Source organism: Coturnix japonica, chromosome 1 (assembly GCF_001577835.2).
Source record: "Coturnix japonica isolate 7356 chromosome 1, Coturnix japonica 2.1, whole genome shotgun sequence".
NCBI classification, from domain to species: Eukaryota; Metazoa; Chordata; class Aves; order Galliformes; family Phasianidae; genus Coturnix; species Coturnix japonica.
The window spans coordinates 82366978-82388300 of record NC_029516.1 but is presented as its reverse complement, the minus strand read 5'-3'; the positions used below and the strand labels follow the sequence as shown (position 1 = coordinate 82388300).

At 44.3% G+C, this 21323-nt stretch overlaps 2 protein-coding genes across 7 annotated transcripts in view; one reads left to right on the top strand and one right to left on the bottom strand.

The window, feature by feature from the left end:
- ILDR2 (immunoglobulin like domain containing receptor 2) overlaps positions 1-9515 on the bottom strand; it is a 38876-nt gene extending 29361 nt beyond the window's left edge. For 2 of the 6 annotated variants that reach the window (XM_015879365.2, XM_015879373.2), the window contains exon 1: positions 7395-7538. In XM_015879365.2, the coding sequence (XP_015734851.1) occupies positions 7395-7512 (118 nt within the window). In that variant the 5' untranslated portion in view covers positions 7513-7538. Of the gene's footprint in view, positions 1-1902; positions 1992-2738; positions 2890-3116; positions 3212-7394; positions 7539-9219 lie in introns of those variants that run through there. The other 4 variants (XM_015879392.2, XM_015879379.2, XM_015879385.2 and 1 more) reach the window with 4 other exon arrangements.
- A 437-nt stretch (positions 9516-9952) lies between these two features.
- On the top strand, positions 9953-20982 carry MAEL (maelstrom spermatogenic transposon silencer). Its single transcript, XM_015879407.2, has 12 exons — positions 9953-10561; positions 10889-10975; positions 11704-11800; positions 13159-13314; positions 13681-13722; positions 14295-14422; positions 15499-15553; positions 16077-16218; positions 17245-17307; positions 18129-18261; positions 18536-18614; positions 19393-20982. Exons 1-12 carry the CDS (start codon positions 10319-10321, stop codon positions 19506-19508), a joined length of 1341 nt encoding a protein of 446 aa, XP_015734893.1. The 5' UTR covers positions 9953-10318; the 3' UTR covers positions 19509-20982.
- Positions 20983-21323: the final 341 nt, after the last annotated feature.

Here is a 21323-nt window from a genome sequence, read left to right as displayed (position 1 = left end):
CTTCAAGGTAACAGGTCTGCATCCTTCTAGCATATAAGATAAGAGTTAAGCCCGAGAGAAGGCAGTACACATCATTCTTCAGGTCAGTACAGATCTCCTTATCTGCGCATGAATCACATCTCTTTCTCTGCTGTTATTTGCTGCCCAGAAAGGTGGGAGTCACCCTTTGGGTGTTCAGGAAAAGGGTAAACATAGCACTAAGCAATGTGGTTAGTGTGCATGGTGTGGATGGGGTGGCAGTTGGATTAGATGATCTTAGTGGTCTTTTCTAACCTTTATGGTTCAGTGATTCTCTTCATTGTGCCATAGCTACTGCCCATCAACTAGAAGTGTCCTCTCCCCCAGTGCTGAACAGACCGCGCTTTCAGATGTGGATCCAGCCTCAATTGTAAAGTCTGGGCTCTGAGACTGTAAATCAGTGATGATATGCAGAGATGCAAGCAAGTGAATGGAGAGCCAGTGTCACCACTGAAATTGTGCTGTACTGACTCCTATCAGCTCAGGCAGGATTACATTGCACGGTTAACCAACAAAATCCATGCAATTCACCTGCAAAGCCACCACCATCAGACTGAGTGGTTTGTGGGAAACAGACTGCACATCACAGTCTAGGTGCTATCAGACTTGTGTTCTTAGCTCCATGGCCACTAACTGCCAACTTTTGTAGCCAGCGGGACACTAATGCCTAAATAGGTCAGGTGCAGCTGAAATGGCAGCGTGGTACTTTACACAGCTCCAAAGCAAAACCAAATTTCTTCTCCCAGACTGCTTAACCTGGAACGGAGCAAAACCAAAGTTGTGGAAAAGCGGAGGCACTACTCACAGCACAGAACCTCAATATGAAAACTCGCCACGTGGGATACAGCTCAGGCTCTGCATACCGAGCAGCAGACTCAGATTTCTTTACTCGTTCCCATTCCCTGCGATGCTGTTACCCCGATTACTCCTGCTCCCAACTTCACTGGGGAAGTCCATATCCCTGAAGGGATCCAGGGAGGTTGCTGTGCAGGCCGTAGAAGGGCAAAGCTCACCCGTGCTCCAGCTTGCCCCTTCTGAACTGTGGCTGGGAAAGGGTAGGAAATGCACCCACCCCTGTGTTACAGTACAGCATTGCAGTGGCCCTTCCGCACACAAAAGTAAACAGGTACTGAGTGCTAAGTTACTGGGAAAAGAAAATATGACCTCACGGGAGGGAAGCCCAGCCAAACCCAGCGCACTTTACGGGGGATTTTTTGAGCTCAAGTCACAGTGTGCGAAAGGAGACAAAAGATAAACGCAAGAGCTAAAAAGTAACTACAAAGGCCGGACAAGGAAGAACAGTCACTGGGGGGGAAGGAGCTGCGAGCGCTGATTGGGAATTTCTCAGCCCATCTCGAGGGGGGAGGAGGGGAGTGATGGGGCGAGACCTCCCTCTGCCTCACTCCCCTTTGTCTCCCGGTCCCGCTCTCCCTGCCTCGAGCCCTCCAGCTCCCACCCCCACTGCTCTACCTCGGAACACAACTACCTCCAGCAGGACGAGGGCTCTCTACCCAGAGACAGACCTCTCATTCCATCGCACAGCCATTTGGCAATCCCGAGTCTGTGTTTGCCAGCCTCTCTCCCTTGTCTGTGCACACACACACACACACACACACACCCCTTTGCTTATTGGTTTGCTCTTGGCTGAGCAAAGCACGGTGCCTGCTCCATCCCCGCGCAGTAACCTGTTGCCTGCCCTGGGAGCTTTCCTCTGGCTCCGCACAGACTCGGCGGGATCCGAGCGCCGGCTGCCTTCAATGTCCGGTAAAGGTGTCAGCAGGCTGATGGAGAGGTCCCGATCTAGCCAGACGTTTGCAGATAACGAAGCTCTTTAAGGAGAGGGAGGAATGTGAAGTCACGTCTATGCGTTCCCTGCGCTCTTACCAGTCCCTGGACGCTGTTTGTGTCAGCCGCTACGGCGAGCGGAGAGGAGACCGAGTGGGGGTACGCTCGGAAGCGGCCAAACAGAGGGCAGGGAATTGGGGAGGGGGCGACGGGCAGGGAGCTGCGAGGCCCCAGCTGAGGCCGTGTAGCGCTGGGAGGGAGCAGCAGGCAGGCTGGGGATGACTCAGAGCCAGAAAGCGATGGAAGGGGTGGGTGGGCGGTGGGAGAGGTGTTATGACTAAAAGCCGAATTTACAGCCTGCAAATCCTAAATCTGAAGAGGAAGAGCCTGAGGTCTTTTCTGTGGGATTCGCGGGCGGCGGTGTGAAATACCGGTGTGAAATCGGGAGCGCTCCGCTCCTTCTCCTCCCTGGCAGTCAGCCTGCCGCAGCCCTTCCACAGCCTCCCGTGCCCGGCTCGAAGCATGCAGAGCGCTGCCCTCCATCCTCTCCTCTATCCCCGACCCTTCACAGCCCGTTCCCGGCCCTTTTCCCACACCGCAGCCCCTCCGCTCCCCCTCGCCCGTCGCCCCCGGGTATCCGGCCCGGGCAGGAGCGCCAGTCCCGTCCGGCTCTCGGAGGCCCGGGAGCAGCGCTCTGGTCCCGCAGCCCTCCGGACCAAGGAGAAGTTCCTCCAGTTGTTCCCGGCCGCCGTCCCCACCGCCCGCATCCAAGGACACCGCTCCCCCCCCGGGCTCCCTCCGTCGCGCTCCTCTCCGTGCCCGCGCGGCATCCGACCCTCGCACCCCGAGCCGCCCCCGCGCCCTCCCGGCGAAGTCTCCGCAAACTGCCCCGCGGGACGGGGCCCCGCTGCCCCAGCTCAACCCGCCGCTCGTACCTGCGAGCCACAGCAGCACCACGCAGCCCAGGAGGCGCCCACCCATCTTCCCGCCGGTCGGGCCGGCCGAGCATGCCGCGGGGCGGCGGGAGAGAGCCGGGACTGCCCTGCCGGGAGCCGGCTGCGAGGCCGCGTCGTGTATGTGCGCTCCGCTCAGCTCCGCTCCGCTCCTCCCCCGCCGCCGGCTGCCGGCTGGGGGCCGCCTCGCGGGGCCGGGCCGGGCGGGGACAGCGCGGGCGGGGGGCGCGGATCCGCGGGGCTGGGGCCGAGGGGAGCGGCGTTCTGTTGCCAGGAGCTCCCTGCGGCGCTGCTCCGCGACTCCCCGCTGATAAAAATGTCCGCTCCGATCATCCGTGCCCCCGAATTAACCGCGCGTACCTCGGGAAATCAGAGCGGACTGTTGCAGTGCAGCGTTTCCCTTGGGCATCCACTCGCACCGTGAGCAATAGCTGCGATTTTCGATCCGGAGGAGATCCAACTTTACGCGAGGAGGAGGTTTTCTGGATGGTAGAAGCTGACATCTGAGCCGTGGGGCGTTGGGTGTTGGTGCCAACACCGTGTTGGACGGAGCTGGAAGTTTTCGGGGGAAGCTGTTTGAATGGTGGATGTTGCTGTGCCACAAAACAGCCCTGACCAACGTGCGCCCAGATGCATAATACACTGTACTTCTTTCAGGGGCTCAGCTTGCATTTGGAACCGAAGTTTGGATTCTGCAGATGTCGATGATCCACGCGGGAGCAGCCTTCAGCCTCCACTCCTGTGGCATGTGCCAAAGAGAATCACTGAGTCATGAAATGGCCTGGGTTGAAAAGGACCACAGTGCTCATCCATTTTCAACCCCCTGCTATGTGCAGGGTCACCAACCACCAGCCCAGGCTGCCCAGAGCCACATCCAGCCTGGCCTTGAATGCCTGCAGGGATGGGGCATCCACAGCCTCCTTGGGCAGCCTGTTCCAGTGTGTCAGAGCACACAACCGATGCTGATTTTCTAGCGCTCTGCTGGGCCCATTGGGATCAGTGCTGGGTGTGCTCACTGCTACCAGCAGGGTGAAAGCAATACCTGCAGTATGACCCTAAGACACTTCCAGCAGGTGTTTTTTGCATGCCTTTAGACTGAACTTTTAGACTGCAGGCAAAATACGTCTTTCTTTCTTTCCCAAAACCAGCAAATAAAAATAGATCCCTAATGCCTAAAAAGCAAAAGGGCATGTCTGCTGTGATAAAAGATGTGTTGAAACACTTGGGTTGTTTTTTGAATAGTTGTAGTCCTTCTGTTGATGTAGTTGAACTGGAATGGGGTGAGGAGATGATCCCCAGGCACAGCTTGTTTTTAAGTGCTTCATTCCCGGCAACTCAATGTTATTTAAAAATACTTTTCACATAGTTTGTTTTTATCCAGCGTTGCTTATAAAGAAATACACACCCATCTCCAACTAGTGTCCTGATCTGCTGGGAGTCAGAAGGTCTCTCTGACCTGACACGTCATAGAATCCAAAACATCACAGGAAGGTTTGGGTTGGAAGGGACCTTAAAGCCCACCCAGCCCCAATCCCTGCCACAGGCAGGGCTGCCCCCCACCAGATCAGGCTGCCAAGGCCCTGTTCAACCCAGCCTTGAATGTTCCAAGTGAAATCCCTGCACCCTCCCCTCCTATGACTTGGTTGGGCAGGAGGCCGATCCAGTTTCCTGAGACAATGTTGATCTGGAGTTATCTCATAGGTTAAAAGCTGGGAGTAGCACAATCTCTTGTGTCACTATTGTTAGCTACTCCTAGCTTTTTCTTTTTCTTTTTCTTTTTTTTTTTAATCTACTCCAGCTTTTCCAAATAAATTTGGCATATACAACCTTTCAGCTAAACTTTTGACTCACAACAAAGGAAGGAAAGATTTTCAATACATGGAAGCGCCATTGTTTTGCATGGAACTTTGGGTTTACAGCTGCTTTGAAATGTTCATATACTAAAACACGGGGTATGGTTCTTTTTAATGTAACGTGAGCTGTCAGTTGTATATACACACATATGATGGATGCCTGAGCCTTGAATAGATGTTCCGGATCTTCGCAAACCCTTGATCTGAAAATTACAGCTTCTGAGCTGGCTTAATAGATAATGTTGTTGTCCTTCATTTTAGCCTGTTCTTGGAGACAGAAAGCTGCACAGTTAGCCTCACTTCACCTTCAGGCAGCAAGTGAATTCCTAAGGAATTAGGCAGATCACTTCATCCCACTGCAGGGACTACCTGTGCTCTGAAAAACAGCATTCAATCAAACGGCTTCGATCTTCATCTCTCTCCAACCTTGATAATGGATGACCAAGCTCCCCGTCTCTGTCCTGAAGAATGTAGCCTGAGGCTGAACTGAATACCACTCTAAAGAATACCACTCTACAGCACAGATATAAGTGCTACCTCAATGCTGCTCGCAGCAGTTCTGTAAACAATGGGATCACAAACAATTCAGCTGAACAATACAGAAACAAATTCTCTTCTTGTTACTCATGCTGCCGCTACCCATAGCTTTTCTGTCTTCTTGCCAACTAATTCCCCTCCCTCCTTTGATCTTCCATTACCAGTCTTTTGGGGTCATTTCCTCTTTGATAAGCAGTCAGCTTGTTAATGCTTCCAACATCTGGAAGGACACATGCCAGTGCTTCGCTAAGAACCACCCATCTCAGCACCATACCAGAAAACCCTACATATTGCATGAAAGTGCATTTCTCCATGAGTATTTCTGCACATCCATTCAGTCCCCTGGATTTCTGTGGTAGAAATTTCCATAGAAACAGTGATTTCGGCAGCTTTCTGGGACGTTGTACTAGATTCAGTCATTAGGCACCGTTCTCTTGATTTAGTACTGAGACCAGCACATTACATCATCAAATCTTAGTGTTAATTGAGTTTCTTCACAATAGCTACTAACTAAAACTTTTCCCCATTTGCTTTGTTACTCCAAAGTCTCCTTTACAGATAGGGTAGTTAGGTACTGGAATAGGCTCCCCAGGGAGGTGGTTGAATCGCCATCCCTGGTTGTGTTTAAGAGCTGTTTGGATGTGGTGCTCAGGGATATGATTTAGTGTAGGGTTGTTAGAGTTAGGGTTCTGGTTAGGCTGCGGTTGGACTTGATGATCTTCAAGGTCTTTTCCAACCTGGGTAATTCTATGATTCTATGATTGTCCTATTAATTGGTGATAGTTTCACAGCAAGACATCACTGAAATATATGCTCTCTCTCTGTATATTTTGTTTGGTTTTTCTTTTCTTAACTGCCTGGGTACGTATGATTGCACAATAATATGGAGCTTTTACTTCCCATTAACGTCAGGATTGGGTGATATATAAACTGCTTTTCTTCTTAACCACACCATTTGTACCAACTAACATTCTGAATGCTTAATGGGGAAACTTTATTTTCTCATTCTAATGAGCCTTGATCTCTATAATATAAATTCAGTATTATAAAAGAGAAAAGAAACCTCCCGCTCTAATATTCACTCCATGTAAGTTTCCCACGCTGCCCCCAATTCTTTCTTAGACACAGTGTACCTTTGCTGCACTTTGAACAGGAACCTGAAATATTCACAGAAGTAAAACACAAAGTGCACATCAGCTGTAATGCTTTGTGAGGTTAATATGTGGGCACATGATCAGAAGCGAATCCTCCCAGCTCATCCATCTTTTGTGTGTCACTATACTAAAAAAATACACAGGATAGGAATAAGACACAATCTTCTTGCACAGCTACAGAGAGCCAAGGAGATACCAAACTGTGATTGTTGGCTATAGGGAAACTGTCACAGCACAAATGCCTTCAGGAGCTGGAATTCACTAAGTGGACTTTCTGACTGTCTAATCCAGCTTCCTTAATAAAACAGGCCATATCACTTTGCCACTCTACATCCTGTTTGAACTATGGCATATCTGGTAGAAAAAGAACCACAAACGACTTTTGGCTCTGAGGGACATTCTGTTCTGTCACCCTCATTATTAACCATCCCCCCATCTCTGTATCATCTGCAAGGATCTGTGGCAACTGCATGTTACTTTCAAAGTTGTTAATAAACATTCAGCAATACGCAGCCAAGACATGGAACGATCTTGCTGAAAATGTGCAATAACAGTTCCTCATTTCAAACTGCATTTTGAGACAACCGAAGCTAATGTCCTAATTCATTTACTGGGGACTGGATTGTCTCTGGATCATTATATTTCCTTGATTTAGTGTTATGTGGTCGTGTTAGATGGCTCAGATGTGTCTGAATGCATTACCTTTCGTACCCACACTTAGTATCTCTTTGATGCAATTAGAAACTAATGTGACAAAAAATATATTTTCTTCAAATCCACTTGATTGACATTAATGACATTGGTTTTCTTTAATTCATTATTGAAGCAACTCCTGTGTCAGTGATTCTATTCCTTTGCCTCAGATCCCTGCTGGTCTGACAGGTCTGTAATCACCCAAATCACTCTGTGTAAGGTCAAATCCAAAACAAGGCTTTGGAAAATTTTTGGTACCTAACTGTAGAACTACTGTTTTAAAGCCTCTCCTTCAACAGCAGTTTCACCACGAGGCCTGATCTAGGACATTAACAAAAAGTCCAACACTGTGAAACCCTGCAAAGGCAGGCAGGGGAACAAGGCAGGGCAACATGGCTTACCTCCTGCAAAAAGGCCTCCTGACTCTGAGATGTTCAAAGTCACATCCCCATCACGCAGCTGAGGTGAATGGCTTCTTTTGCAGTCATGACACTGTTCAGAAAGAAACCCGGGATTCATTAGGTCAGAAGTAAGACCAAGAGAAAGCCGACTTCTGTAGCTTATTCTAAATCACTGTCTTGGGAAGGGGAAGCCTGCAGGTTATGACTCCTGAAATGCAAAGGCATCACATGTGAAGCAATAGCAATTATTGGACTAAAAAACCAAAGTTCCCATTCTGTATCACTCTCCAAGGAAAATAACATAAACCTAAAATCTCCATAACCAGGCTGAGAAAGACAAGCTGCAAAATTATGTGGTAAAAGCTCAGGTGTGCACCCTCGAAGTAGTACAGAGGAGTACGGACCCCAAGAAAAGCAGGCTATGGATCTTGTCCAGTATATTCCCCTAATATAAACACCTAGCATTTCACTTTGGAGGAAATTGCTCCAGAATCAGAGCAGCACATCACTGGGTAACAGCAAATGGAACTGCTGCCATGTTTTTTTTCAAATAACTCCATTTGTTCTTTCTGAGCGACTACTGTAAGATGTCTCATGGAAAGAAGGTCATTGCCATAAATCCTGAATTTATGAAGAAGCATTAGTGGCAGCAAAGTTCCAGGTGGTTTTTCAATCTACATCAAACCATCTTTTGAGACATGTAATGAACTACGTACATTGATGGGAAAGCACAGGTCCCCAATTCTGGAGCTGCGTTTCCAAGGCCAGAGATCTAAAGGTCATGCGTCGGCATATCGAGTAATTTAACTGAATTAAGTACTTTAGTGAAAAAGTAATATATAAACATCAGCACAACCTTTGCTTTTATCCCCTGGAATGGCCCCAATGCTACAAAAGTTATTTACAAATCAGCATAAATAGTCTAGAGGTCTCATTTGCCAGCTAAGTTAAACAGCAGACAATTGCATAGTTAAAATATGAGTTTCCATTTCAATCACAAGGGGATTTTCCCAGGGCCAAGGCCAAGAACACTGATGACATTGTTGTCCAAAGATGATCTCTTCCCTCTTTTTTTCTCTTCCTTAACCTTGTGTAGGAAAATCCTTTCTCTCCTCATTGCTTATGAATGTTATTTTCCAACCACACCTCTAGCCCTAGGAGAGCTATTACTGCAACCTTGTCTTTTCCAGAGTTGATGCATATGTTATCTAATATTTTTTTTTTAAAGGATGGGCTGATAAAGGGTGGGTCAAAAAACTGCACGAGAGAAAAGAACACAGCGTGAAGAAAACTGAAGCAAGTGTGCACAGATTCACTCCTAGCAACAATTCACACAGTAATACAACAGTAATATTCACCTCTGGGGATAAAAACTAGACTGTGCAGAAGTTGCTATTTAAAAGAAATGAGTTATTTCTTGCAGTCTCTCTTGAGATTTGGTATTAATGTATCAGGAACTAGCCTGGGATATAAATGATTTTGCACAAGAGCGATAGTGACTTTAAAAAGTTATTCTCATTGAATTCACATCAAGATTTTATATGTTTTTAGCAATGTGATTTGCTCTTCCTGTAAATTTAACAGCATATCTATTAAGTGGTTCACAAACAGCATAAAATAAACTATTTCATTGGATTTGAGCAAGACAGAAGAGCCCCCAGAAGACTAAACTGCATCATCTTTTTTTTTTTTTTTTTAAAACCATCAGAGAAACCAGCCACCAGTGAGATGCAAAAGCAATCTGATCTGACCTTATCTGCCAGCAGTTCCAGCAGTGACAAACACAATTAGCTCAGTTAAAGATTTAAGCCTAGCCAGTGGTTACCTCCTTTGGAGCTGAACAGACTCAGTTATCCAGACAGAAGATGCAGGAAGTCAGACTGAAGGGAAAAGGCAAAGCTGTCCAATGATTTGGAAACACAGGGAAGTCTTTAGCAGAATTTTTGATCCTCATGTACAGGTTTACAGTAAACTCAAGTGTATTCTGCAGCAGAGGATTGGAAAGAATCTTCAAAGCCAGAGCTACATTTTTATTGAGATGGCTGGAGCACCTTCAATTAAGTTGGTTGCATGAGAAGCAGTGAGCTGACTCTTGTTCTGCTACACCATGCAGGCTCTGCAGGCTCTGCTACTGCATCCTGAAGATGATTCCCCATCAAGATGGTCCCCATAGACAAAGAGAACAGTGAGGAACGTGGCAGACATTACACATCTAAAGGAGAAAATAAACTGGCCATAAATTAATCAGATCTGATGCTGACACCACCATTTCAGTTACCCTGCTTCAGAGCAAACTTATGGTCTTCAATTGCAGGCAATCATATGTATTTTCAATAAGCAAGTTTGCCTTTCCAAGCAAATGCATGATACCTCAGTGCCTCCACTCTTCTGCTATGTATCTCAAAATCAAACACCAACCTATTGTGTGAGGCTGCTCTCTGTTTGGTGCCCAGGCCCAAGCTTAAATGGAGCTCCAGCCCAGGGGCACAATATGCACTGAGTCCTAAGGAGGCTGCTGAGGTCATTACTGCCTTGAGGGTCATTACTGCCCTCATGGCCCTGCCGCTCTCTGCTGTCCTGTGCTTCCTTTGGCAGCACACACCTCTTTCTCAAAGTACACCTCACTGGAAAGCTCTGATCGTCATTTGACAACACAGCACAGCATCCAGATGAGGACCACATGCGGTCACCAGCAGTAGAAGGCTGTATTTTTGTTTGGTTTCCGGCTTGGCAGATGCCGGAAGACCTTCTGAACCTGACTTTCAATGCTCACAGTCACAAACAACCCAAAGGAAGAAAGAAAAGCCACCTGGCACACTCTGCAACAGCCGACAGCCTGAGCCGCGGGCCAGCACGGGCTGTCTGCGGCCGTCCCCGACCTCCAGGAGACGGAACCACCCACACGTTAAAAGGGAAGCAGAAACATGCCCTTCTCGGTCAGCTCTCCGCCCCTCCCGGCCCACCGCTCCCCGGGCCGCCCACATCAGCGCCGTCGCGGCGTGGCGGTGGAGGACGAGGCGAGGCTTGGGTCCGCCATGTCGCGCTCCCAGCGCTCCCGCAGCGCCTACTACTTCTTCGTGCGCGACCGGCTGCCCGTGTTGCAGCAGCGCGGCTTATCCGTGGCTCGAGTGGTCGATGGGTTTCCCCACCTCACCCAGGAGTGGGCGGTGAGGGGAAGGGCCGTCCTTCAAGGGTTGGGGTGAATGTTTCTCCTCGTAGGGGAGCGGTGGGGGAGCGGGCTCATGAGGAGGAATGTGTGGGGTAAAAGCACCTGTGTCAGCTGTCCTGCTCCAAAGCCAGATGGCTTTGTGAGGGAGGAAACTACCCCGAAACTCCCGCTTGGTTGGGTGATAATAGGGAGATAATAGTTATCAGTGTGCCTGAAGTAATTGGCGGCCTCCCTTTGAAAGTGTGGTGATGTTCTGTTGGTTTGTGGGATTACTGATGGAAGCGGTAAAAAGAAACATCTCGTTGATAATTCGCTTTGCTTCAAGCTGCTGTCGGAAGAGGAGAGGATGTTCTATGCAGAGAAGGCTCAGAAGTGGAATGAAAAGAAATCCTTTCAGAAGGCAGGGAAGGAGGTAAGGGCTCAGAAAGGAATGTCTCTTGGGAAGTGGTGCTTGCTTCAATGAGACTAATTCCTCCTGTTAAGAAGTGTAAACTGATAACTATCAGCCCTTGTCAGGCAAGGACAATTATCTGGAATTCGAGTGTCTGGATGTGGATGTTATTCACAATTTAGGCCTTGATTGCACTGTGTAAAGCCTCTCTGGTTTCTGGGCATCTGCCCAAATCTTTCTGCCACCCAAAAAGCCTAATGTTTGTGTGTGAATGTGCAGTGCTTCACTAATAGGCCTGTGAGCCCCTCTTGACTGCAGATAGCAGAGCAATCTGATGACCTGGGGCTTTATCAGCTTTTCACAAAGACCTTTCCTAATCAAAGGCAAATGAGTGGCTCAAGTTTCTTCATCAAAATCATGGGAATTGCTGAAAAAATTCAGTCAGAAAGCTTCCTTCCATGCAACAAGTAGTTAAACTTTAACAAAACAGTGCTTCTTTTGAATGCTTTTATTATGTTTCAGAAATTTAGCTGTAGTTCTTTCCAGCTGTGCAGGTTGAGCTACTAAGATGACAGTCTCTTTGTTAGTAATCTTGCCTAAGCCAGCAGGTCTGCAGACACTTGTACATAAAGACTTGTTCCACCTAGCTATGGTGAGCAGTGGGCATCCTGTGTGTCTGTGTAGGAGGTGGTGAACTTTATCGGATGTTCATTAACTTGGTTGATTTTGAGTTTTCTCATCTTCTCTAGATGCATAATAATCCAGTACCTGATCGTGTGACTACAGAGATGTACAGAGTGACATCTCTTCTCGATGCCTCTGCAATATCGTGGATGAGTGAACAGGGTATGGTGATCTTACAGTTGCTGATGCTGTGTCTCAAGGCTTTTTGCTCTGACAGTTGTGATTTACAAGGCCTAGTCCACATTCAGGATAGTAGAATGTTTATATCGAGATCCAAGGGCAAGGAGCTCAAACTTTATATCATATAGGTGTTGCATTAAAATGGTTTCCTGACCTTCTCAGTAAGATAAGAGTGGATGTGTACCTGGTCAGTACTTGTGTAACCTCCTGCCTGGTTTCCTTGTTGAGAGAACTCTTGAAAACTAAACTTTTTTGTTTGTATGTTGTCTTCAAATGGATGTTTTGATTAGAGTTAAGCAATAAACACATCTGTAGTATTTTAGTCTGGAAAATGATAGATGGTAGCACCTGGAATGTAAGTTAAGTAGGCAATTAATAGAAGCTATATCTGTGCTATTCTGTTGGGTATCTGCTCAAGCCTTTTACCTAACTATCTCTTGAACGTGTTATGGTTATAGAGGGTCAGAAAAGAGTAGCTCTGTTTAAAAAGTGTAATGTCTGTTAGCTTTCTCACTGCCCAAATCATTGCTCAGCTGTCACTATGATGGAAATTTGATCATGGTGACTTGAGCTGGCATAACCAATCTTTCATTTGAGTCTGAGACGTGTCTTCTGTTTCTGCTCCTTAGTATTTCTTAGTAAGAGTCCTGCATGGTTGCCTATACCTATATCAAGTTGTTTAGTTTTAATTCATGTGGAAAGATTTCCACTCAGGAGGTATCTCTCCTTTTCCACTGCAGCTCGTAGAGGTGAAGGTCTGTGTAAGGCAGCTCCAGAACTCAGCTTGGGACAGGTGGGGCTGAACACCATCAAATCTGGCCCATTACAGTTTAGTAGAACAAATCAAGGCTTTTGTTTGATTGCTTTGATGAGGGGCAGATTTCAAGGGTAGGTATTATCTTAAACTTAAGAAAGAACTTATGTAGGATCTGTTATATGATGTAGGATTTGTGACTGTTAGGCATTAATTGACGTATTTTTCATTGTTTGGTCTTCCACAATTAATAGAAGATATTTTATTTTGTAATGCTTTTCTTGGATATTCTTGTCTTCTTTGGGAGCTCATTCAATGAGGACAAGTGATCCTTTCAGTTAGTAGAATTCTTCCCTTCTCCTTTTACAGAAAGGTTACCAGTTCACTTAACTTAACTAAGTTACTGAATGGAACCTGTGGAAGTACTTTGCAGTTACTGATTGTTTTTTCTTAAGGGGTAAACAGAGAGGCAGCATAAAAAGAATAGTATTTGGTGTTGAACTCTAGGCCTCTTAACATTTTATGTGCCTACATCATATTTATTATACTGTGCTTGTATATAATATATTTATTTCTTTCCTCTCAGCTGTGCTTGCGGACATCTTCTATTTCCTGAATGTTTACAGTCACGGCAAGCTGCCGTCCCACTGTGACCAGCGCTTCCTCCCTTGTGAAATTGGCTGCGTCAAGTACTCCCTGCAGGAAGGCATAATGGCTGACTTCCATCGCTTCATAGATTCAGGTGATTTCCAAGGAAGGGTTGCCCGGTAGTTGTCTGTCTTGCTTTGTGTTGAGAGGGAGGCTCTCTAAAGTCAGTTACTTCTGCACCGGTTCCATTTCTGCTATTCAGATAGGCTTATTTCTTTGACTACAACCGAGTGTTGCTGTTTTCTGCTTGCTTTTCGAACATGTCCTTAAGTTCTTTCGATGAATGCAGCTGAAAATATCTTTATCAGAAATAGTTATGCTTGTATAAGGCCATGGGGGAAGGTGAGGCTGCTCCTTTCTCTAAATCAAAATGTACTGCCTGGTTCAGAATTAAGGCTCTGTCACTGCGCTGATGGATGACGGTTGTTCTTTTTCTTCCATCCCTCATGTTTTTCTGCAGAAGTACCACCACGTGGTTACCGGTACCACTGCCAGGCTGCTAGTGAGTATCAGTGGAGAAGAAGAGTGGTATGCAATGGTTTACAGCTTTGGACTCGGCTTATCAGATCTGTATCCAGTTGTTTTGTAAGCCTTCCCTGGAAGTTTCTCCTTCTGAGGACTTCCTCTCATGTTTAGAAGAGAAAGGGCTGACAGAACAGCTTGTTGCAGTTACCTCGTTTATTTGGCAGAGCTCTTCACTGCCATGTTTCCCTTGTGACTCTTAAGCAGTGTTTATAGATTTGTCTGCTTCTATTGGTACACTTCCTCCCCTTGTGTGTGTGGAGAGCAAACTTGGCCCATGTTATCCTATGTTAAATATTTAAGTAATGGCCACTCCAAAGGGGTAAATGTGCGTGTGTCTGCTCACAACCCAGACTGCTCGTCTTCTGCAAGAAATAACATTTTGATAACTTTAATTACACACCTTGCCTGTAGAGGAAAAGAGGTGTGTGTATGTGTGTGTTTAAGTATGTGTATATATAAATTACAAACTACACAGGAAGGAGGAATGGTGTTATTTTAAGAAACAGAGTTTCTTGTAAGTAAAAGTTCTTCCACTTCACCTTTTGTTAGGCGATGCCACTCATAAGATCCCTATATCTGGATTTCATCTGACACGTACTTGCTACTCAGTTGTCATACGTGAACTTCTTCAGTTTGCCCAGCCAGCCAGAGGTGTTTGGCCTCGTTTTTACTGCAAGGTATGGTTGGTTAAGGTCAAAGTAAGGCACTCAAAATCAAAACCTAAATTCTCTTCCAGTGGATAGTTAAGGAGAGACTTTGCTCTAAAGCATTTTCTGCATATTCTGTGTGCAAATGAGTGATTGTAGGAACGTGTGAGTGTGTATTGGGGGTTTGGGGGGGGGAAGGGGGGAAACACTCTTTCCCAAGGTTTCCTCTTTCCATTATAAAAAGAAATGACCTAATTTTGTAAGTTTGGCAATCAAAACCTGTTGTGTTTATTTAATCAATTCCAACTTTTTGTATGGATCAAAAATGATACGGAACCTAAGTGAGCAAACTTCCTTTTTTTGTGAGTATGGGTGTGTTTGGTTTTATTGCTCCCCCACCTACCCACCCATCCAGACTCCTGCGCTGTTAGGAAAAAGAAGCTAACCTTTATATAAATCAGAGACACAAAGTTTTCTGCCTTATTCCCAACACGCACGTCTGGCTCTCAGTCTGTTGGTGAACATTTCAGAATGTTCAGACACTGTTTTGAGTTTTTAAGATTGTACTTGACTGTGCTGGATAATAGTCAGATAATCTCACTTTTCTAAGGTTTTAGAATTTTTTTTTACACTTCAATGACTTTCCACTTGATAATACCATACGTCTTATGTACGCTCGTTTCACTGAGTTGCCAATGAGTGAAACAAAATGTTGGGATTCAGAGGAATTTAAGTCTCATCCCCTTGTGCCTAATGTTAGTAAATTCATAGCAGGAGTGGAGGATCCTGATCTTGGGCTGCATACTTAAATACAAGAGCTGTGTGTGAAAGCAGAGTACCATACAGCAGTTAGTGGAGGTGGCTGTAGTTATGAATTGCCTGTTAACTTGTCTCCACGTATTAGTGCAGAATTTCTCCTGAGGATTGGTTGGAAGGCTGCCTTGGTATTTGATTACTCTTCAAGGTAATGTTCAGGAAGGCTGTGTGCAAGGACTTCTGTTTTGGTAATGACTTCTTTAGGTGCAGCCAGAGGTCTTGCAGATATTAAGAGTTATATATTGTACTTATGCAGTTCTTGAATGTGACTGAAATCTTCTTTCTTCCAGTCTGACGACAGATTCCGAATCAGCTGGTGTCTTGAACGAATGGCCAGCATGGCAGGTGGGAGCCCAGTCATTTTTGACTTTTGTTTCTCCAAGAAAGGAAAATTATCTGATTATGGACCACTGTATTTGTCAGAAGGAGTTGAGGTCTCGAGGGTTTCATCAAAGCTGATTGCTAGAACTGCTGCGTGTGCTTCCCCCTCTTTCTCCCCTTAAATGCTGCATGGTCAGCCAGCTAACTGGCCAATGAACACATGAAGGGAACAGTGTACGCTGTTTGTTGGTCAGCCAGTTAAAGGAGTAGTGGAAGCAGTGAGATTACTGAAAAGGTGATTATAGGGTAATAGCTGGGGGAACTAACAGCTTCTCAGGAAAGAAAACCTGTAGGTAAGGTGCGGTGGAGAAAATTGAGAGCATATAGGACTCGCCTTGCTGAAATGCCAGATCTGAATAACACTGATAGAATAATTTACTGAGGTTTATGTGAACGTAGAGATTGATAGAAAGAGGTGGACAGTGAACAGAGACTGGCTGAAAAGTGGGTGAATGTTCTGCTGACGTGGATTTCCTCTGAGTTCCAGGTGTTGAGAGCTCTCTGGAACTTCTTACTGTAGAAGACCTGTTAGTAAAACTGTACCAGAAGAAATACCATAAGGAGCCATCCGAGACTTGGGTGTCTAGAGAGCTAGATGTTGTCCTGTGGGATTTTTCCAGTAATACCAGGTATGTTGGGTTCTTTTTTCTGTGGAAATGGGTGCTGTCCTGACCTGTCCTGGTGCCTTACATGTGGCTTGTGCATAGCTAGGCTAAAATCTTCAGCAAACCATCTCATCTAAAGGTTTCTTTTTGTAGCGTGACTACAACAGGAAACACGAAATACTGTCTATAAAAAAGAAAAAAAAAAAATAGACCAGAGGCTCTTTAATGCTGAGCCTGTAGATTTAAAGGAGGGTTACAAAAGAAAATACAGTATGATACATGAAGTCATAGTGAGAAGATTCAGAGTCTCAGGAAGCTGGCTTTTGCTATGTACTTCATACTGCAACTGTGATAATGAACTCGGCGTGCTTTCTTGTGGCATAAAACAAGCTGAAGAGTTAACTGAAATCCCTTGGCTTCCTGAAGGAATGTTTTTTATAATGTTAGAATGCATGTACTTCATGGCATTGTTTGTCTTCTTTTCCCTGTGTATCTTGAACAGGAATATGTTTTTGCTACTCTCAGATCCTTATGTATTTACACAGCCCTTAGTTAGAGTTGTTGTGGGAGAGTATTTAGCACCGACACAGTTAACTTAGAAGAATACTTCAGCTTTTCCTCCGCTGTTGTTTTAAGGAAGAATTAGTAAATTAATCTTAATTTATTGTCTTTTTTTTTTTACATCTACTAAAACCTGTCCCTGAAAGTCTGCTTACGCTATGGACTTTCAGATCACTGACTAATCACTGTTGCTGCTTATTCTAATGGGAAGCTTCTAATTATTTTTGAATTCATTTTGTAGGGGTTTTCTTTTCTCCTTTTTCCCCTCCACCTCAGCATATGAAGGGTTTTCAGTTAAGCACAGTTTTCAACTCTATGTAAATCACTTAGATCTCATTGAATGATGATCACCTGTGTAATTTTAAGTTGATCACTGAGACAAAAGATAACCTTCAGTGTTTGCTCCTGTTCCTTCTGGTCAGAACAACTGTTTGTGTTGATGAAAGATGTAGATACTTACACAGTAAACCTCAATTTAATTTTATGAAGGTGTGAGTGGCATGAAGAAAATGACATACTGTGCTGTGCTTTGGCATCCTGTAAGAAAATCGCGTGAGTATTTCTCAGGGGTTATCTGCAGTACAATGGCATTTCATTTTGTTATGCACACACGCTTCTTGGTCCTGGCTGCTTTGAGCACTATGATTCTAAGCCTTCAGTTTTATTTATTTCTTCCACTTCCAGGACTTTATACTATTTTCTGCTTTGGTTTTTGTGCTAATACTGTAAAGCAGTTTACTGTATTAGCAATTCAATGTAGTGCAATGTGTGTGATAATAATATCTATCACTTGGTTTATAGTCATCACATTTGGTTTATAGTCATCATTACCTCCACTTACTATTGGAGAGCTGAGATAAAGTTCTTTATGTTATAAATACACTGTTTTTCTTCAGAGGTTTACTAAACTTCATTTTGGTGGGAAATCCTCAGTATATTTTAATCCATCTCTGAGGGCGGGAGGGGAGGGTTGAAACTAGATGATGATTGTGGTCCTTTTCAACCCAGGTCATGCTATGATTCTATGTTTATACATAGATGTCAATACACAAGCTTCTTTCTTTTAGGCTGGGGGAAGGATAAGTAGGTAGTTGGGAAAGAAATGCAGTTTAAGATCTCAGTCGATAGTAGTAATGCACATGGAAGTGTCAGTGTTAATTTCACGTGTAGTTGTAGAATATTCTGGTGAAATTGGAAAGATACGGGGTTGTTGGCTGCTGTGACAGTGTCCTTTTCCACTCTGTCATCATCTCTGTGTCTTCATCTGTGGTGGCTTTATCAGTTGAGGATCTAAGAATGCTGTGCTTCCATATGTAGGCATTGCAGCCCACTTGACTAAACTTTTATTGATTTCTTTATTTTCCTGCTCCAAGTTATTGCATCAGTAAATCTTTAGCTGGTGTGTATGGAGTCTCACTGACAGCTGCTCACCTGCCTCTTAAAGACTGTGTTTCCAGTGGAAATACAAATCTCAGGAGGGTAATACTGGATGCTGGACGTTTTCAGGTCAGTTTCTTTTAAGTTGCTTTCCTGTGTTATTTCTAGTTAACTCAGATATTCTAGATGGAACACGCTCGGTGATTTGAGGTTAGCCATCTTCCTTTTTGGGTGCTGCCTTTTTTAAGGTATACTTGGCAGACTGAGGAAAGGAAAATAATCTCTAACCGGGCTGTTTCTTGTGATGGTTTTTTGACTACAACTCACAGGTATCATGAGTAGTTACACATGTGTCACCTTACAGGAGACTTCTCTTATTTTGAATGTCTATTTCTTCCTGCAGAAATTGAAGGCTGAGCGTTCAGGAAGTGACAGACACATCCTTTCTCCAAGTGGAGTTCAAGAGCTCGTCCCTTCCAGTTGTGAGTTCGAGATCGCCCCATTTGTAAAGGGGGAAAAAAGAGTATTTAAACATAATCAAATTGCAGCTTTTGCAAATTTCTGGGCTTAGATGTTATTGTCTATTAGTGACATAAAGCTTATTCAGCTCTGCATGAGCTGGGTTTGTGACAGCATGTAGTTCAGACTTCACTGAATTTCTGAAGATGAAATAACTGCACTTTTACTACTAGACTAAAACCTGTGGTCAGAAAGTCTATCCAAAATCAGATTTTCTCATAAACGTTGCTATCTGATTTATAACACCTTATTTTTCTGTCACATGAAGTTCTTTCTTGCATGTTTAGCTGCCTTGAGGCACGGCCATCTTTAAAATACTGCCTCTCTTCTGGTGTTGTATATGCCAGATTCAAGTGGTACCTGTCACAAGTATTCTGTTACTCCTGGATCTATAAGAAGTGTTTGCTTCAAGTCCTCTTCTTGGAGCAAAAATCTTTCTCATATAAAGTATGTACACTCAATTCATTTTGCAGTGTACTACTAACCTTCAGACAGGAGCAGAATTAAGTTTGCAAGACAAATGACTGAAGAATTCTGAGTTTGCAGTTTATGTTTTTGCATAGACAATAGACACTAAATTAAATGCCGAAACCATTCCAAGTATAAAAAGTGACATCTTATGTGGATTTGGTGTTTGTGCAGGACAGAACCTCCATCTCTCACTTTTCCTGTTAGAAATATTGAATATGTTCCGCTCCACAGTGTATAAATTCCATTTGTAAACTGTATTTAATTCAATAGGTGGTTCTTCGTGTGATGTGAGGAGTTTTCCTTACGGAAGAAGTACCATTCGAGGAAGAGGAATCACTCGATGGCTGGAAAGTACACCTGATCTGAGCAAATCTCTCAGTAACTGAAAATCTTCACATCCAGGACAGCTGTACATTGGGTTTTTTTCCCATTCTTGTTTCCCTAAGATAAGCAACAGTTTCCCCAGCCTGCAGGTTTTCATCTCACATGCAACTTTTGATTGTTCAGGTTCTTGTTAAAATGATTAAACTGTCATTTACAATGCTCTGTTCCTTAATGGATAGAGTGCAAATTTGAGTGCATTTAGCTACATCACTGGATTAGAAATGCTTTAGTGGCCAGTGCAGCTTTAAACAAGTGCTGCTTTACTTTAATTTTTTTCTTTAGTAACCTCCTCCACCTCATCTCTATGTGCAAACTTAATGTCTCAGTGTAGAACTGTCTGTCCAAATATGATGGAGAGAGCAGTGGAGGTGTGACAGGATGCACTGAGGAATGTCAAGTGTCACGGCCTCTGTTTTTTTCCCACCCCTTGGGAACTCAAATAGTCATTCAATGCAAAAAGAGCAGATACTCTCTAGAGTGTGGTGGCAGCTTTATTGGTCTGTTAGTATTATTTTGGAGGCATAAACTATGTATCAGGAATCTAGATATTGTTATTTTTTCCTTCGCATCAGCAATTAAAAGATGCATGTTCCTAAAATTAGCTCTGTTTTCTATTTTTTTATAATTTCAATTGGCTGTGACCAGTCATAATTATATCTGGTGGGACAGGAATGCTGGGAAGAATTCCAGTATGCCCAGGGATAATGGGAAGCGTAGATGTTTCATGGAGATGCAAATCTTGGATGCGTCTCTAATTAGTTGTCTATTATGTAAACATCCTCCATAGTGTGTGTGTCTTTGAACAACTGATTGTCAAAAATAAGAGCTTTCTTTAGCTTTTTTTCTACATCTTGTTCCAGCAGAGGTCCGGTTGTGCGCTACTATCTCCATAGCAACTAACTGTGAGAGGAAATGAATTTCATTCCTTTTAGGAACTGGATCTTAGAACTGAGTAGCTCCATCTTTTGAATGATAGGAGGGGAGGTAAAAGAGGATCCACGCACTTGTGAGCAAACTCAGGTGTGCTGATCAGTATGTTAGAAAATGCCGGTTGCTGGTTTGATTGGAAACCTGTTAAAAGTTGCTGTAAAGCCATTTGAAGGCCTTCTTCCAGGATCACTGAGCCATTTTGATGTATCCTACTTAAGAGTTTGCTCTTGTCATTGAATTTCCTTGGCATACCTCTGTTTCCTTGCTTTGAGGTGATTGGTCTGACTGCTAGGCATTACCAGTTAAAGCTCAGTAAACCTCGAAGACTGAGGTTTACCAGACTTAAGGGCATCACAGAGTTTTGTAACATGGTAACAAGGTCTACTTATTAGTGACAAAGGTTTTTATCTGCTGTGGAGCACAGTCAAGTTTCTAAGTTTTCCAGCTGATGGCTGCATTGCATTGACATTTCAGAATGTACAGAACTGTAATCTTTGGATTCTTTTCAGAAGTCAGTACAATAAAAGTTTCATGTTTCAGTTCTTATGAAGAAGAGAATTCATTCTTAAAATATTTATTCAGTATTGTATTAATGTGAGTACAAAAACTTCTAAAACTTGTTACTATGCTTCAAGATAGCAAAGTCTGAGCAGAAAGGGAGGAATGCAGACTTAAACTCTCCCACAAGCTTCTGATTATGATTTTCAGATTATTCCCCATTACCTCCTGATGAAGGGGTGAAAGGCAAGAGAGAGGTTCCAAAAGCCCTTATATTGGTTTATTATGAACTTGGTGCTAGTCCTAATGCATCCAGAATTAACCTTAATGGTTTGTTTATTGTTCTGTGAACTTCTTCAGATAGGAGACATCCTTTGTGTCTTTCCTGG